This window comes from Pezoporus flaviventris, unplaced genomic scaffold, assembly GCF_033815535.1.
Source record: "Pezoporus flaviventris isolate CSIRO_AGI_PZ_B2104156 unplaced genomic scaffold, CSIRO_AGI_Pfla_v1 ptg000006l, whole genome shotgun sequence".
In the NCBI taxonomy this organism is placed as follows: Eukaryota; Metazoa; Chordata; class Aves; order Psittaciformes; family Psittacidae; genus Pezoporus; species Pezoporus flaviventris.
The window spans coordinates 2912452-2929995 of NW_026892554.1; the positions used below are offsets into that span (position 1 = coordinate 2912452).

General features: G+C 48.9%; 1 protein-coding gene across 2 annotated transcripts in view; it reads left to right on the forward strand.

The window, feature by feature from the left end:
• The window catches only part of IGDCC4 (immunoglobulin superfamily DCC subclass member 4), an 89265-nt gene that overhangs the window by 37903 nt on the left and 33818 nt on the right, over positions 1–17544 (forward strand). For both annotated transcript variants that reach the window (XM_061446607.1, XM_061446608.1), the window contains exons 3-4: positions 448–589; positions 5980–6113. In XM_061446607.1, coding sequence (XP_061302591.1) covers positions 448–589; positions 5980–6113 — 276 coding nt within the window. The remainder of the gene's footprint in view (positions 1–447; positions 590–5979; positions 6114–17544) is intronic.

Below are 17544 nucleotides of genomic sequence, written 5' to 3' on the forward strand. Positions count from 1 at the left end.
TATAAGTAACTTGACATCTGGCTTTGTTCTTCCTTTTGCCTTGTTTCAATTTCCTGTGGCTGCAGGAATGCTACAAGGCAAAAGGAAACTCTGATCTCTCAGGGTTGTGGCATTTCCCTTCTTTTTCGCATTCTACATGTCCTTCCCTAATGGAGCAAGTGAACAGAAGAGGAAGCAATTTGGGAAGATAGCTGCTGAAACTGTCTTTTGTCTCAGAGTTACCCTAAAGGAGAAAATGAGGCAAGAAGCAAATTTGCACGCTGAAACCTTTCAGTTACTGTTGCTAGGACTGCTGAGGGTCTGTAGGGCACAGGAAGGTGAGGAGTTGCATGTCAGGCTGTCTTCAGGAGAGGGAAGCCTTTCTCTTAACTCAGGCTTCATCACAGGCTTAAGTTCCTCAGCAGAAACACCGAGTTATTAACTTCCTTTTCCTTCTTCTTTCCCCAGCATTATCACGCTTTTTCCAGCAGCCGGAGTCCCAGACAGTGCAAGAAAATGGCATGGCCCGGTTTGAGTGTCGCATCGAAGGACTGCCTCCCCCAGTCATCACGTGGGAGAAGGACCATGAAGCTGTTCCAGCAGAACCCAGGTGATTCCCTCAGTGCTTTCCAGGGTCAGCTTGGAAAAGGGCAAACCAAAACCCGACCAAGGGAGAATGGAGAGATGGTAGAACAGGTTTTGTCCTGATAATCCGGTGAGGAAAGAGGAGGTGTTCATGCAAACAGATCCATAAAACACCTTGATAAAATTAACTGAACATCTAAGTCACCCAAAAAAAGATATAAAGAAAAAGAAAGGAGGAAAAAAAGAGATAACCAAGCCCTTTTTTATTACTGATCTCTTGTGCTGGAGCCTTTGCATGATGAAACAAGTGCTGGAACTAGATGATCTTAAGGTCCTTTCCAACCCTAACTATTCTATGATTCTATGAAAAGATAGTTTCAAGGAAATAAAATTGGCTGATAAATGAAGTAATAGAGACTGGAGACTCAGTTCTGCAGTGGCCTGGAAGGTCTTGTATGCAAAGATGCACAACTTCAGCTCAGTTTACATTTACTCCCCATGCAGAGCGTTGGAGGGAAACCAAGAGGAGTCTGCAGAAGGGCAGAGAGAATAGCTTAAAAGTGAATAGAGAAACTTGAAATGGTGCCAGTTCTTACAGCACAGAACCTGCACCCTGCAAAGGCCTGTGTGTGTGTGTGTGGAACAGGGCACAGCAGACCATGGCATGGGGTGCCTTTGGCTCGTCCCTTTGTGTGAAGTCAGGTAGAAGTCTTCAGGGGATTGGGTCCTGGTTTGAGGAATACTTCTCCAGCTAAATGGGGGGGAAACAGCACTGGGGGTACTGGGTACACCCAGCAGGGCTCCATGATGTGGGTTTTGATTCATTTTGGCTGTGGTAATAGAGACAGTTGTTTTCTTCAGTCTTTTCCTGCACAGGTTTTTCTCCGGGTTAATGATTCTTGCAGAGCACTGTGTGTGCTCAGGAACCTGGGAAGTCTTCCCATTTGTTTTATTCCCATGTTTATAGATCATCTGGTGAAAGACCCTGAATTTCCTTTTAGGGGGAGAAAAGAGACCTGCAGCATGATACCTTTTCCTTAATCAAAGTCGGTTACAGGCATGAGATGATAAGCCATTAGTGGGCTGTTAGCTGCTTTGTAGACATCGCTCCTGCAGGGAATCAGTGACTGCATTGTCCTTTAGTTCTTAAAAACTCATTTTCTCATCTGCAGAAGGAGCTGATTCCCTCCCAGGGACATTAAGCCAAGAGGGAGGAAAGGAGAGGTGAGGTAAAGTTTAGGAATAATTCTGCAGCACTGCCTGTTTCTATAAGGTTATATCCTGGAATCTGAAGTGGAGCATCTAAAGGTTTATAGGAGGCTGTTGCTTTGCAATGAGAAGAAAATTAATTAATAAAAAAAGGAGAGGAAAACCAGCAAGGAAGGGATTGCAGAGGGAAGTGTGCCATAAATAGGGCAATGGCTTTTTAATGAGACAGCTCGATGGATGTTGTGAAATTACTTGCTCAGAGATTGCCTTCAACACGGGCAGCCTGAAAATTGTTTTCCTTGTAAAAGCCAGAGCATAATCTCTGGCTGCAGATCTTGCTTTTTAAATCATGTTTTAGCTAATATGCTTTTTTTCAGAAGGATTTGCTTTTTTGTTGTTGTCTAGTTGTTGTTGTTGGATTTAATATAACCGGCTTTCGAAGGAATTAAGTGAATTCCAGGAAATGTTGGCTGCCAACCAGAGCTCTGTGTTATCCTTACTGCATCATGCCTGAGGACCAGAGCTTGGGCCAGCTTGATTACTGTGGACTCCCTCCTGTGCACACTTCTGATGAGCCTGTGAAAATGCAATCATTTGGCTAGGTAGGCGTCAGGATGATGGTTTCGTATTCCACAGTAGCATGGTTAGGTGTATGTACAAAATCAGGCTCTGGGGCTGTAGATAAAACCCTTGAGATAATGCTACTACATCAATGTTTATGATCTCTTTTAAGAGGGATAGAATAATCATGGCAAAATTACATTGCTTTTCCTTCTTTCTTTCTCTTTTTCCTTTTTGTGTTGAACTTACCTTTGGGCACTGTCTTCAGCCTTTGCCTTTGGGTGCAGGTTCTAGCATGGTGCCACCTCAAAGGTGCTGAAGGCTAAGCTTAAAAAATAGATAACCCGAAGGGTAGGGGAGTGCTTATTGATGTTTTCAGAACACCTTTCCTGCCCTGCTGGAGTTCTAACTTCCACATGGGAGTAAGGCACAGGAGTATTTTGTGATTCTGGCTCTGAAATACTTCTAAACCCATGGGTTTAGATCTGCAGCAGCTGCTGAGAAGTGGCTTGCAGGATTTCTCTAGATTGCAGTTGCTTTGGGGTGTGTGCTACATCTCTTGGCGTAATCTCTTCTCTGTTGTAGGTGCTGGCTGGGTTTCACGCCAGGCTCCAAATTGCTGTTTGTTTTCTCTAGAGCCAAGTACTTGCTAGGAACTGGAGGTCTTTGGAGGTCTGCACATCAGTACATACCCTGCAGATTGCATGGCCTGCAATCACAGCATCTTTTCCACATTTTGGCTAAGGGAGGGGTTTATCAGTGTGGAGAGTTTGCTTCTGTCATGTGTCAGGAGTGCCTTAACGTGGCTCACATTCACATACAGGGAGAATCGAAGAGAAAAAAGAGGGAATCGAACTGTTAATGCTGGCGTATTCTCTGCTGTACACCTAGCCTAGCACGCTGAGCTGTAGGGTTGCAGGGTTTGGGTACAAAGCAGCAGTGCTTGATTACGGTTCTTGAGCACTGCCCTGATAATCATAGAATCCTAGAGTCACAGAATGGTTTGGGTTGTAAGGGACCTTAAAGCTCATTTATTTCCAGCCCCCTGCCTCTGAGTCATCAGGCAAACTTAGCTTCCCTGCAGAGAGCCTGGGGATGGAGCAAAATGCCCTTGCAGGCTGCCTGGAGGCTTCTAGTTCAGGGCTTCTGGGAGCCTGAAGAGCTGGAGGCTTTCTGAGCAGCTGGGAGAGATTGTGGATAGAGAAATCCTGCCTTTCTTCCCTCCTTACTTCCCTGGGAGAGCAAGTCTCACCTCTCTCATGCTTTCCCAACAGGACATACTGCATTAAGTGCATCTCTCTACTGGCGGCCTTGCCAAAGGGACCATCTTGAGCTTAGGTGTTGATCCAGTCTCCCCACTCACTCCCCTTTGCCTCCAGCTCCTGCTCTCTTTAGGAGCACAGTGGCTTGGTTTCTGCCCTGAAGACAAGCAGGGTGCATTGGCTGAGCCTCTCCACGGACATGGTCCCGAGCAGCCTGGTCTAACCACCCCTGCTCAGAGAGGGGGAAGACCACAGCCATTTCTCAGAGGTCCTTCGCAGCCTCAGTGAGTCTGTGATCCGTAATTGGAGTGTCTTTTTGTGGCTGGGAGAAGCCTTGCCTAGTGTTTGAAACGTGTTGCCATTAATTACAGCCTCAAATAGCAGATGCATGACTAAAATAAATATTATCGCAGTGGGAGGCTTTGCCTCCGCGGAGCTGAGAGGATGCAAATATTTGTTGTCTTTCTCCGGAGTCCTGATGAGGCATCCTGATGAGGGCTTTCTGTGCACCACCTTCTCTGAGGCCCCTGAAGCTTGAGGCTGAAGAAAGCCTGTGGAAGTAGGAGCAGCATGGCTTTGGGGATGTGGGGCAGTTGCCCTTTTGTACGTGGGGAGCTTCGGCAAGTGCGTGTGCATGAATCAGACGGTGATTGTGCCAGTGTGGTGACTGGAGGAGCTCTGTCAGCTCTTCTGTTTCTTCATCAAGAAGCGATGAGCTCAGACTGCAGCAACTGAGGCCCAGGATAGGATCATAGAATCATAGAATAGTTAGGGTTGGAAAGGACCTTAAGGTCATCCAGTTCCACCCCACCTGCCATGGGCAGGGACATCTCACACTAAAGCATGTCACCCAAGGCCTCGTCCAACCTGGCCTTGAACACTGCCAGGGATGGAGCATTCACAGCCTCCTGTTCTCCCTATATGAATTTCCTCCTTATATCCAATCTAAACTTCCCCTGTTTAAGTTTGAACCCGTTACCCCTTGTCCTGTCACCACAGTCCCTAATGAAGAGTCCCTCCCCAGCATCCCTATAGGCCCCCTTCAGATACTGGAAGGCTGCTATGAGGTCTCCACGCAGCCTTCTCTTCTCCAGACTGAACAGCCCCAACTTTCTCAGCCTTTTTGCAGCAGGGATGTTTGGAACAGCTTAGGGCAGGGGAGGGTTTTCCACTCTTGGAGATTGCGGCTAAATGTCTGCAGGAGTAGGAGTGCTGTTGGTGACCATGGCTTGAATACAGGATGAGTGATATCTTAAGGTCCTCCTGGCTTCTTGACCCTTGCTGGTGGCACTCCAGCTGCAAAGAACCACAGTTTTACTTACCAGGTTCACTTCCTGACATCTCTGTGGATGGAAGGACTTGTGCTGGTGGTTACAGCTTGTCTTTGTGCTGTTTCCATGGAATAGCTGCTATCCCTCCCCTTAACAATTGCCTTTGAATATGTCCTCTTCGTAATGAAGACTGATAACCCAGAGCTGCCTGTCAAAGCTCGGCAGCTCTGTTTATAAAGGCATGCAATTAAAAATGGATCTCATATATAATTAAATAGGATCACGTAGGCTTTGCGCCTTGCATTCAAGAATAAAGAGGCTGCCATCTAGGAATCCAGGCAGAAAATGGAGATGCTGACAGCCAGCTCCTACTTTTATGCTAATTGCTAATCATCTGCTTTGTTCAGTATAATGCAGCAAGGAATTGTGTTCACGTTGAGAGCCATGTAGCCATTTTGCTCCATGGAAGTGTTGCCCAGTAGCACCCCATGGGCAAACGAGGGGGATGCTGAATGCCCAGCTCTAAGGTTGTCAGCTTGTGAAAGCCAGAAACTCGTGGAAGAGCAGAAGGAACCACACAACCCAGGAATGGTGCAGCTTCAGGTGGCTGTGTCCTGGCTGCTTTGGGCTATGGAGGTGCAGCTGTGTATGTACTTGAGGTGCAGCAGGGAAATGATGATGTTCAGACTTCTTTGCAGTGGGTTTTTAATCTGGTTACCAAACCTTTGTGAAAATCAAGTGGTGAAACTGGCTGTAGTGTGTGCAGAGACACTTGGAGTCATCTACAGATCTGTACGTAGAAATGTGCATGTGTGTATGTAGCTGTTTTGTACTATACAGTTTGTATCAGCCAAGCTGAGTTAGTCTGGTCTCCCAAAAGCAGATCCAGTGTTGTGAAGACTCCATGGTGACAGATAGGTCTGTACCTGCTGCTGCTTTTTAAGGACCACCAGTTGGGTTGCTCAAAGGTGTCTTGGTCCCATTCTCTGTGGGTACCAGGACCTGCACATGATACATTTGCAGGGTAAAAGGAAGGGATAAGGGGGCTTTGTGTTGATGAGTAGCTCAGGTAAGGCATAGCCTGTCTCACACTCTCCCTTTTGGTCACTCAGGTTTATAACTCTTCCAAATGGTGTCCTCCAAATCGTGGATGTGCAGGAGAGTGATGCTGGGACTTACCACTGCGTGGCAACCAATGCTGCCCGAAAACGCTACAGCAATGCTGCAGTCCTCAGTGTTCTCAAAGGTAAGTGCAGCAGGAGCATGTTGGGCTAGGCACATCTGCCAGATAACCACTGTGTGCGATGGCAAGCTGAGCTGAAACACCAGTGGCAGTCCCTCCTGCTGGTGTGGCTCTGCACGTTTGGTTAAAACTTGCAGAAAGGCATTTTATTGAAGATTTCTCTTTACTCTGGTGGGATGAGCAGGCTGGGGTGGGAGGTGTTGGCACCGGGACTCAGAGCTGGCTGCTGTGCCAAGCCACAGGACTCAGCAGCCAACAGCAGTCGTGGGGATGTTTCTCTTTGTGCCCAAGAATTCTCTTTTGCAGGTGGATTCTAACAGCCGTTTCATTTTAACAGCCCTGAGCTCCTTTATGCTCTGGGGCCCTTAGAAGGGGCCAGGCACCCTGTTTGCATCTTGAAGTGCAGTGGTGTTTTGATCTTATCTCCAGTGGCCTTGGATGGCAGGACAAGTGAAGGCTGGCAGGGAAATAGGAAGGTGCTTGCCCGAGCTAGCAAGAGAAATAGTTGGAGGCTGGAGCAGTTGGCAGGGCTTTGTCTACCCTGGGTTGCCTAGCAGGCTCCAGAGGAGGTGAAGCACAGTGACATCCAGCTTGTGTTCTGTGTCCGTATTGCTGGTACTTTGCTGAGATGTTGGGTAGGCTCCAGAGAACTTGTTGTGGTATTTGAGAGCAGCCTCAGCTGGGGTTTCTTCTGCTGACACAGACCATTGGAGCAAGGCTTTGGATGTGAGCTGCCTTTTGCCTCCCGATCTGGGCCTCAGTCTCTGTGTGCATTTTTCTTTGTACACCGAGAGTGCAGTGGGCAAGTCTGGACATGAGAACGTAGCTGAGAGCCTAAGTGCAGTGGGGACTCCAGACTCCAGCATCCTTCCCAGCACGCCTGGCTGCCTCCCAGGGTTGTATAATCCCAGTCCTGCAAGTGGGCAGACTCACCAGGGCTGGGAGTCTGGCTGAGCTGGCCCTTCACTCAGGCCACGTCTGTCTCCTGTGCCCATCCCAGTATGTTCTGCAGGCAGCTTTAACCTTGAAAGCTCTGAAATCCTTCCCAGCCCCTTTTGTCTTTGTTTAGGATCGTGTTGCTTGGCATTCTGCTACCAGTGTATTTTCACAGAGATGGCTTTGCTGTTCATCCATCAGCAGGGAGTGTAATTAAGTGTGGAGCCTGAGAACACACCTCTGATCAATGGATTGTGTCTTGGAGGTAATCTGTGTGGAATCTGCACAGAATCTGAGCAGTTGAACACCCTGTATCTAATTGCCAGCCCCTGCCAGATCCTCTGTGTGCTTAATGAGGCACAAGGCGACAGGAGCACTGCTATGGGCAGTTCCATAGTGCAGAGGCAGCTCCCTGGTTGGGTGTGCTTTGCTATTGATGAGTAATATTGATCAAGCTACAAAGGTGAATATGCTGTCCTTGGCATCATAACTCGTTCTGCATAATTGTATCTTGTAACTCTGCAATGTTTAATCTGCTTTGCAAATGGAGGCAATGGAAGAGGTTAAATGGGAAGCGTTCCTTCTGGAGCACCAGCCGGCCCGAGCAGATTTCTGCCTGGAGTTCTCACCCAAATCTCGCTTCTGCAGCACCACACCACCCGCTGGCTGCAAAAACAAATATGTGAGGTTGAGTTTTTCACCAGATTGAGCAGATAGTGATGAAAAACATGCCTGTTAAATCTCCGGGGCTTTTTATAATTGGGGAAAAGTATCTCTGAGACAGATGGGAAACTGCAGTGACCTGTGCAGGCTGCAAACTCCTCCAAGAGTGACTGGCATGGTATTGATCCTGTTTTGTTTCAGCACTTCGCCATCGAAGGCATGTTTTTGGATGACTGGCCTGGCTTGAGGAGTCTTTCCCTCCGTGTTCAGTAGCAGCTGATAGCAGTGGACTGGAGTGAACTGGTCAGGCAGAATTCCTTTGCCAGTTGTAAAATATAAAACCAAACTAAACCAAACCAATTCCGGGGGGGAAAAAACAACCAAACCAGAAGAAACAATAACCTGAAATACAGCTATTTAGTGTTGCTAACTTGAGAATGTGAGGAACCAAAGTCCCACGTGCCTGCAGACAGGAGCAAGTAAACTACATTTCCCCCCTTGCTAATGGCTAGCGAGTGATTTGCACTGAGGTAAGATGGGAGTCCCAGTCTTTCAGTCCCACTGTGGTGCCAAGGCCTCTGGAAGAGGTTTGTGCTGGGAATTGTTCCACCTCCCCTATTAAAGGCTTTTTCTCAGTGGGGGCAGCAATTAGCACGACCCCCTTCTGGCATATTTTCATGGTCTGAAACCCCCAAAGTGTTTCCCTTGTCGGTGTGACTTCCCCATTACATGGGGGCTCCGTGTTGTGTGCCAGAGGCTGGACCCACGTTGGCCTTACTCAGGGCCGAGCGCAGCGGTGCCTGATTGGGCTATAAGTGCTGCAGATGTTTCAGCTGTGCAGACTTCATGGTGCAAATTTCCAGACCTTCCCTTGGGAAGTGGTATTTTGAGCTGGAAGGAAAGAGAGCAGACAGGACAGCGGGATGCAGTCCTGCAGCCCTGAAACAGAGCCTGCTCTGAAATAGGGGGAACTTGGGATTTTCCCTTTGGATCTCCACTGCTCCCCAGTGGATGGAGCGCCAAACACATGTGGCAGCTCCGTCCCTTTGCCCCTCACCTGGACACATGATGAATGAACACTGCAGCCCTGCTGTGCTCTCTGCCAAAAAGGGCATTAGGAGCTGGCTGCAGGATGCTTTTCCCAGGCGCTCTGTCTGCGTGTGCTGCCTTTCCTTGGGGTCAGCTGTCAGCGGGGCTGTGTCCTGTCTCTTGTAGCTCCTTTCTCTGGAAGCAGGCTCTGGAGTCTCACTCTGAAGTCATTTATAAAGAGTTAATTCCCTGCGTGTCCCGCTCGTGATCCCACCTCCTTGACATGCCCAAGGAAGTGTCACTGTGCTTCATAAAGCAGCTCTCAAAGAAGAGTAGCAGAAAAGCTGGTGGAATATGACATTGTGTAGTCTCAGCAGGTCACTTTGCCTATCACTTCGCTTCTCCCCCCCATGTCATGCACACGCTTGCTGTTTGTGTGTTTTCTTGGGGATAATGACTACCTCTTGCTGTGGGTTTGCTCTGCAATTGGTACAAATGTGACTTGCATCCCCAGTGCAGCACAAATAACTATCAGAGCCTGTGCTGTTGCTAGCACAGTGCTTTATTGCAAGGACTTCATCCATTCTGTTTTTAAATGACACAAGGAGTGTTGCTCTCTGTAACTCCCACACCATCTTCCACACTGAATGGATATTGGGATCTCTCTTCTTCATAGCTAACCCAGACTTCACTTTCCTGCAGCTCATCTATTGGTCTTAGTTGCATGTTCCATATGCTGCAATAAGTGCAGGAATGGGGACAGCAGATGAGGGTGATGGGTGTAGATAGAGCAGGGCTGAGGTCTGGGCTGGGCATGCAGCTGAAGAGCCTTCCAGCAGATGAGCATGTCCCCAGTGAGTTGGGATTTAGTAGTGTGTTATTAGAGATGACACTGCGAGATTGCCGTTGGCAGAACATCATTTACGTTGACAGTTGTAGCAGCTTGCTGCAGCAGTGTCCCAGGAAATGTATTTTTTAGCCAAATATTTGTATGAAATATGATAACAGGGACAGAGCTTGGAGGCAGCTGAAACACCTTCACATTTTTTGTTCTTCTGGTGTTCGTGTTGCAGTGCTTGCAGGTACCAAGGGAGAGCCTGGCTCTGGGTCCTGGCACCTGGCTGAGTCCTGCCCTGAATGGCTCTAGGACAATACAGCTATTAAATGGGATGAGCTCTGGGGATGGAGGAGAAGGTGGTGATGAAGTGAGCAGCACTCGCAGTTGGCCACCACCTCATAGAAACAGACGTGCTGTTACCACAAGTGGATTTTCAGTCCCTGCATGTGTGAATGACGTGCTGGATGCTGGGCTGGCACTCAGCCTGAGCCCTGATGACATGTGCTCTGCTCCCCTTGCAGCTCTGAACACAGTACCATGTCCCTTCTAGGGACAGAGGAGTTCAGATTCGAGTCAGTGCTGCTGTGGTCTGACCTCCCTGGCCGCAGCTGGGTGTTGATCCCATTGTGTGTGCTGCCACTGATGGAGAAGGGCAGTGTTAACCAGAGTGAGATGGTGGTCCCCATGGTCAAGGGTGGTCTTCCTCCAGCAAGAACCCATGGGGAAGAGCTATCCACAGCTGTGTTTGTGGGCACAGAATACAGCTTAAGGCTGTGCTTCTGAGAGGCAAAAGGGTCATGGAGATGCGTAGGGAGAGAAGACATGGGGTGGGATGAAGCAGCTGTATTTTTGCTGTGAGTTGTTGTGTGATGCTTCACCTCTGGAGAAGAAGGTTCCAGCCTGCAATTCTTATGTCCCTGTTCCTTGTGCCTCTTCTGCTGGGCACAGACTTCTATCACTTTTCCCTCTCTTAGCATCTGTTTTTCTTTGCCCTCTGGTCTCTTGCTTTACTAGCTTAACTAGTTAACCAGGGAACTGCTCTCCACTTGACATCCCGAAAGCTCAGCCATGAGGACTCTGTTGATGTGTGTTTCTGAAGCTTGTTGTCTCAAGTCTCTGATATGTGAAGCTGTTTTCATACTGCATCTGCTAGATTGTGTGAAGTGCTCCTGATCCTCCTCTGTGGCAGAGGGTGCAAAGCAGACCCCTGAGTGTGACTTCGGAGGATGGCAAGATCAAGGAGGAGATACACAGCATTTTTAACTTAATAAATAGATATTTAAAGCTACAAGTGTCCTTCTGCCTAACAGAAGCTGTAAAATTCCCTTTACTGAGTCAACCACTGGAGGTTTCAAGCATGCATGGAACAAGATTGAGACCACAGAGCTTGGGTGAAATGTGTGAAGGACTGGTGCAGACACGCGTCAGGCACCCACCCAAGCACACAGCTCTGGGCTGGGCTGGAGTTCGTGCGGGGCCAGCATCACAGCAGGGAAAGCTGCTGTAGCTCAAGTGTCACAGCCTGTTCCCGGGAGCCGGAGGGGGAGGTTGAGCTCAGCTGTCTCTGAAGTTCGGTGGGGCTATGATCTGCCATGCTCCTGACAGCTCAGCAGCCTGCGGTGACAGAGGGTTTGATACACAATTCAGAGCCCTCACCTCCCATTAAGCAGAACAGCCAAGCCCGGGGTTGGCACTGAAGTGAGTGGCAACAGAGGTGTCATGGATAATAGAGCAGAACAAGGGCTGGGAATAGGTGAGCTGTTTCCCGGCCCTGAGGGAAACTGGTCTCTCCCATGGCTGTGCTTGATGTTTGGAGCTGTCAGATATGGCCAGGCTCATGTGTTACAGGTAGCTCTTCCTCCGACTCCTGAAAGCTGGGGATGGTTTGCAGTCCTCCAGTGTTCTCCACCTGCATGTCTTAGTAATCCAAGTCTGCTGCACTTCTGAGGCTTCCTGAAGTAAGAGCTGGCACTTGATAAGGCTCGGGCTGAGGCAGGTTTAAGCAGTAGGCTCCACTCAGCTCTCCTCTGAGAGTCTTTTGATGGTGGTGTAATGCAGTGGTGCAGCAGCACATCTGCACTACGAAGATCACACCTGGCCTTCCTGAAGGGTATTGAACAGGCTGTGCCAGCATGGTGAGGCTGAAGGGAACTAAGAATAGGGATCAGAATCACGTCAGCAGCTTGCAATGGGCTGTGGGACACAAGGTTCATGTGGTTGGGGTCCTCATGGCGCTTGTTAATTATTAATCGCCTGTGTTACAGCAGCCCTCTGAGGTCGAGGGGGAGTGGTGCCCTGCAGCACTTCCAGCATCCTAACAGCTGGAGTGAAGATGTTGCAAGTGTTCGGAGGCACGGCAGACATGGTCCTGTTGCTTCAGACATGGGACACACATGGAGGAGCTTTGTCCTTGGGTCTCAGACCCACCAGAGAATCTTAGGTGGGGCTAAGGAGCAAAAATGGGGTGAGTTGGCCCAGGGGGAGGCTGAATCAGGAGCTGAACTGTGCTGTTCTGAGCCCTTGCTTGGATATCCCGGGTGCCAGGCATTGCTCAGGACACAGCTGGGAGTTTGCCTGAAGTAACTGGGATATGCTCTTGCCCAGCTCTGTTTCCAGTGCAGCCTAAGGGCAATGCCACATGGTTTATGAGAAGCATTAGAGAGAAGAAGGATGGGATAAGGAGAGGCAGGTGGTGTTGCCAAACACTGTGTCTTCAGGCACTGCCTTAGATTGGGGCTCTCTATGGCACTCAGCAAGAGTCCAGCCAAAGGGCTTTGACAGAATCCATGGCTATCACTAATGATCTTTCCCCATGGAAAACCAGCTTTCCTTCCAGACTTTTCCTAGAAAAACAGATTTGCATTGTCCTGAGTTAATGCAGATGCATCCATCTGCTTTTAATTCTTCCTTCCAAGTTGGCAGTCTTTGTTTGCTGCCAGACTGTGTTACTGCAGGCTCCTAGCATGTTGTATATTTGAAGTGTAGCTTGCAGGAAGCATTCTGCATACCTGGCATCATGGAGAGCACACCGAGAGGTGGCTTCCCATAATGTTTCTCTTGTCAAAGCTGTTCATGACAGTAATGTGAAGGGCCACCTCTGGCAGATGGCATGGGGCAGAGCACGAGCCCTGGGTGCAAAGAGGGCAGCTTGTGTCCTTCCGCACAGCCCAGGGCCTCCAGCCTGTTCCCTCTCTGCTGTCACTGCTGTACGTGAATTGCAAATAGATCTGATGTGGCAAATAAATCTGAATTGCAAATAGAGCTGATGAAATAGGTGTCAGCCCCTGGGAAGCATCAGCCTCTCAGCACAAGGAGGAAGTTACTGGAGCGAAATGGCTCCAGTCACAGCGACAAGGTGAGTTGACTGAGTGAGGAGGAGTTTCAGGGCTTGTGACCTGGGAGGCAGAAGGGTCTTCTGCTGACCGTGTCTCTGTGTCATTTCTGTGCCGGAGGTGACAGCATTTTTACCTGCCTCACAGCCTTTTTTTCTCCTCCATCATCCTGCAGGGTGATGTACTGGCCTAGCAAAATGAAGAGAGAGCTGCTGCAATGATGGTTAAACAAGTTTGGGAATGTTCCCACTGAATCCCAGGGGCTGGCAAGCTTAGGTCCCCAGGGTCATTTGGTGTTCACTGATTTGGGCAGGGGGGGATGTCTGTATTTAAATCTCTGATACTGTGGCTTTTGTTAAGGGTCTTGTGATGCTTTCTGGCTATTACTTTACAATAGCATCAGTCTTGTCAGCTGTGGAACATGCCTGGGGTAGTGTGGTGGTTCCTGTTGCAGTGATTACTGCAAAACATCATCCCCTTGCAGCCCTTGTCTTTCTTGTCGTTGTTTCTGGCAGCTGCTGGGGAATGGCTGGGCTTGCAGTGCCTTAAGGGCTCAGTCTAGGTAATATAAGCTGTCCGGGTCTCGGAGTTAGGGCAGGGAGACTGCTCTGTCATTGCCCGAACTTCTCTGTTGGCTTCTCACCTCATCTAGAGGCTTAGCTCCCACTGTACACTGAGCGGCTTTCTTCTAAGGAGTTTAAGATCATTGAACATGTGCTAGGAATGGTTAAAGGCTTAATAATTGATAGTTATTATCTAAAATGTTGGCATTATTAATGCTGCTCCAACACGGTCCTCAATATCCACCGTGCCCCAGGCTCGTTTCCTATTCCCTCTGCTGCATTCCAGCACGTGCTCTGCTTCTTCTGCCTCTCAGAACCCCCCTGCGACCTATCTTCAGGCTTTTGAGGGTCCAGATCCGTGGCCTGAGGTCTCCAACCCTTTGCCAACTTGGGGCCTGTGGCGGAAAACCAGAGGAGCCCCAGTCCTCACAAGCAGCAGCAGCTCTTTGTGCAGGGGGGCTGCGGCTCCTCCTGTTTATTTTGCCTGGCTCCCACTCGGAGCGGCACAAACGCTTCCAAGCGCTCGCTGGGGAAGCGAGCAGGAATCCCTCGTGCAGTCTGGCTGGCTCCCGGCCCTCTTGGCGTGAGGAAGAGCAGTTGCAAATGCGTGTACGCAAACAGAGAGCCGATGTTGGCAGCTTTGCAGGAGGTGGAGCGGTGGGCAAAGCACGCTCCGACTGCTCGGCAGCAGAGCTCCACGTACCCTGGACATGTACAAGGCTGTGTCCTGAAGGATCAATGGTTTAGGGGTGGGAGAAGAGCCTTCCCCCCCACCCCCAAAATCCAAGGCAGTTCCTGGAAACCTGCCGCTGCTCTGCCTCTTTCAGGGCTTCTGGTTACAGATAGTTCAGGGTGTCCACTTGTGGCTGAGCGAGCACATGAAAGGGTTTAATTTCTGGGCTCAGATCTGTCAGCTGTATAAAGAAGTCGAGGGGAATGAAAGAGCAGTTCCTGATGGCCCCTCTGCCTGTCTGGACTGGGATCCATGTGCTCCCCAGGCTTCCAGACACAGGACACGGAGCTGGGAAATACTTCAGCAGGCTGTTTCTCAAGGCAAGTGGAAAGCAGTTCTTAAGAGCAGCCCCTCCTGCCACACTCGGTGTGTAACTGACCCCAGAAGCTGTGGTGGTGCTGGTGTGAGGAGTGTGCCCAGGCAGAAATGAGCACTCTTCTTCCAAACTCATTAATCCTTCTCTTTTTTCCCCCCTTTCTTTGTTTTAAATCACAGAAGTGTATTTCATCTATTAAATTCTCCATTTAGTATGTACCTCTATGCAGACATTAAAGGAGCAGGTTTTGTGCCTGCTATTAGAAGTACAGGTTGCCCCGTGTATTTAGGGATGTTTGCTGACTTCTTTATTAGGAATCCTGTGATAGTAATTTGAGTTACCAGTGGTGTATGTGGACGCCTTTTAATGGTGCTAAGAAAGTGATGGAACTTCAGTGTTTTAATCATTTATGCATGTTTCTTTGTATGCTGCTTTAAAGATGACAAATGACGTGTAGCTGTTCTGCTGCAGCACTAACTTAGTAGGAAGAGAAGCTCTGTTCCCATTCCAAAACATGGAGATAAATCTTCCCCTGTTCAGCTTTTCAGTGAAATGTTTGCATTGGCAAATGTGTAACTGCTTACAGAATGTTTTGACATATGAGGTAAAAAGACAATCTAAAACAAAGACAATACAAAACTGATTTACGGAGCTCATGTACACTATTGGGGAGTAAAAACCAACCCTGTTACCCCCATACAGCGTCACTTGTGCAATAAAAGCCAGGTTCCTTTTCAGCCTCCCTTCCAAGCTGAGTCCAGTGTTGACCCAGGCACACTGTAGCTGCCTGAAAAGTGAAAGAGCATTTCTGCTGATAGAGGCTGTGAAACAAGGGCTCATCCTCTGCAGAGGAGTTTACAAAGCTGAGAACCATCAGAGCAGCACCAAATGTTTAGTGAATTGAGTCCAAAATCTCATAACTAGAAGTCATCCCTCCGCAGCTTCAGTGATGGATGAAAACAGAACTTGGATCCAAACTGCTGCAGGGACCAGTATAGCAAAGGTGGAAGAAAAACCCAGAAAAGCAAATGGTAGAAGGCTGTGTGGTTGCCAGAGCTGTGTTTGGGAAAAAGAGGAGACAATGTGTAACTTGTGGTGCTTTGGGGATGCCTGAGTTGTTGGGTGTCAGAAGGGCAGCACTCAGCATCTCTTGCCACTTGTGAAAGTCACTGGTGCTGGTCCTCTCTTGGCTGCTTTGCTTTCCTGTTTGCGTTGCTGCGGTCAGATGAGAGCAGTTATAACAGAAGAAATGCTTGTTGCTAGGCAGGCTCAGGTTTGAGAGCTGACATAGTTTATATTGCCCCCGAAGCAGGTATTGCCATAGTGTTAGGATACAGCCGGGCAAGTGTCCTTCCTAGAGACTTTACATGCCGGTTATCGTAGCCCAGAAGGAGGAATACACTGCAGAGGAGTTGCCAGGAAAGTGGAAAGGAAGGAGGAAGGCAGGTGTGGAGGATGCCTTATCTCCTCTGTGGCTGCTGTCAGCGTTCTCCCTCAGCAGTCCAGGAGGTCTGCGGTTTGTCAGAGACAAGGAAGAGAGCTCGGGAGCGGGACATGCTCTGCAAACACAGTGCCTGCATTTTTGAAGGTGTGTGCTCTGCAATGGGTAATTTGCTCCTTTATTGTCTGCAGAATAACAGCAGTGACAGCATTGACTTTCCTTAATGAACAGCTGCTCAGTGCTAGCATCTATTCCCGGAGGAGGCTCGCAGGGCTGAATAAGGTTTCATGCTCCTCCTCCAGAGAGGGTGAGAAAGTTCACAGAACACAAGATTGTGGCTTGATTGTTGGGTATCTCCGACTCCTGAACTGCTGACAGCTGAGAGTTGAATGTGTCACCATGCAAGTCATGTTTCACCTTCCAGCACTTTCGCTGAGGCAGGGTGTTTATGGAGTCGGGAGAGAGGTGTTAGTTCCCATCCAAGAAGTCACCCTCTTGTCACTGCCAGCGACCATCACAAATTGGCTGAACAAACCCCACTTTCCTCCTGTTGCACTGCCTCAGTTCTTTGCTGATGCTTTGCACTAACAAGACAGGGAGGCAGGAGGGGATGGCTGATGAATTATGGATGCTGTAGAGGCAGAGCCACATAGTAAACTCTTAGAGTTTGAAATCATTCGTGTATGTTATGGCTCAGGCTATCACTTCAAAGAAACGGTTTGAGCTTTGTCCCAAGCCTCCTTCCAAATCCTTGCTTAAAGCTCCCCTGTCATCCCAGAGCTGTGTTTAGCACCCTACAGCTTTGTTTCTTTCAGTAAAAGAGGGTAAAATTGGTCCATCTGATTCAGAAGGGCAAAGAGTCCACAGAGGTGACAGCAAGTTTTAATATGAATCCATGGGTTGTTCCTCGGGCTGCACAAAGGTTTTGCCTAGAGCAGCTTTGCTACTTGGAGAGACAAAACAAAGCTGAGGGGGAAGAAATCTCAAAGCCCAAGTTTTAAATAGCAGCACTGTGACAGCTTTTAATGCCACAGAACGGGCAGCATGGCGCAGGTGCATTCAGTGACCTGTTTTGTTCAGGCGCTCAAAGATGTTTTGGAAGCTGCAGCTCTTTTTTCCTTTGTGTTCTAACAATATTCCCTCTTGACCCAAACTTCTTGTAATGGCAGTGGAGGCAAAAAGAGAGAAGATGATGGTTTTACTCTTTGATGGTTGGAATCCCTGTGTGGAGGTTTCCCTGGTTAGCTTAGTTCTTGGGAACTCTTCAAACCCAGTTCATAGCAGTTAACCTGTGGGCCATCCTGTCCAGCCAGCCTATTGAGATAGCAAGTGGGAAATGTACTCTAAAGAGGGCTCAGTTTAAAGAGGAGCTTGACTTGTAGACTTGCTTTGACAGACCCCCAGTGGAATACAAAGCTGGAGAGAAATGAGTTTGTGTGTGCAGGCGGTGTAAGGGGCATTCATCCATGCACACACGCAGGAATGCACTGGGAAAGCAAGCAGAGCTGTTGGGTTTTGTAATACAGTTTCAATAACCATGGCTGGACTTCGCGAACGAAGATTTGGGAGAGGCTTTACCCACG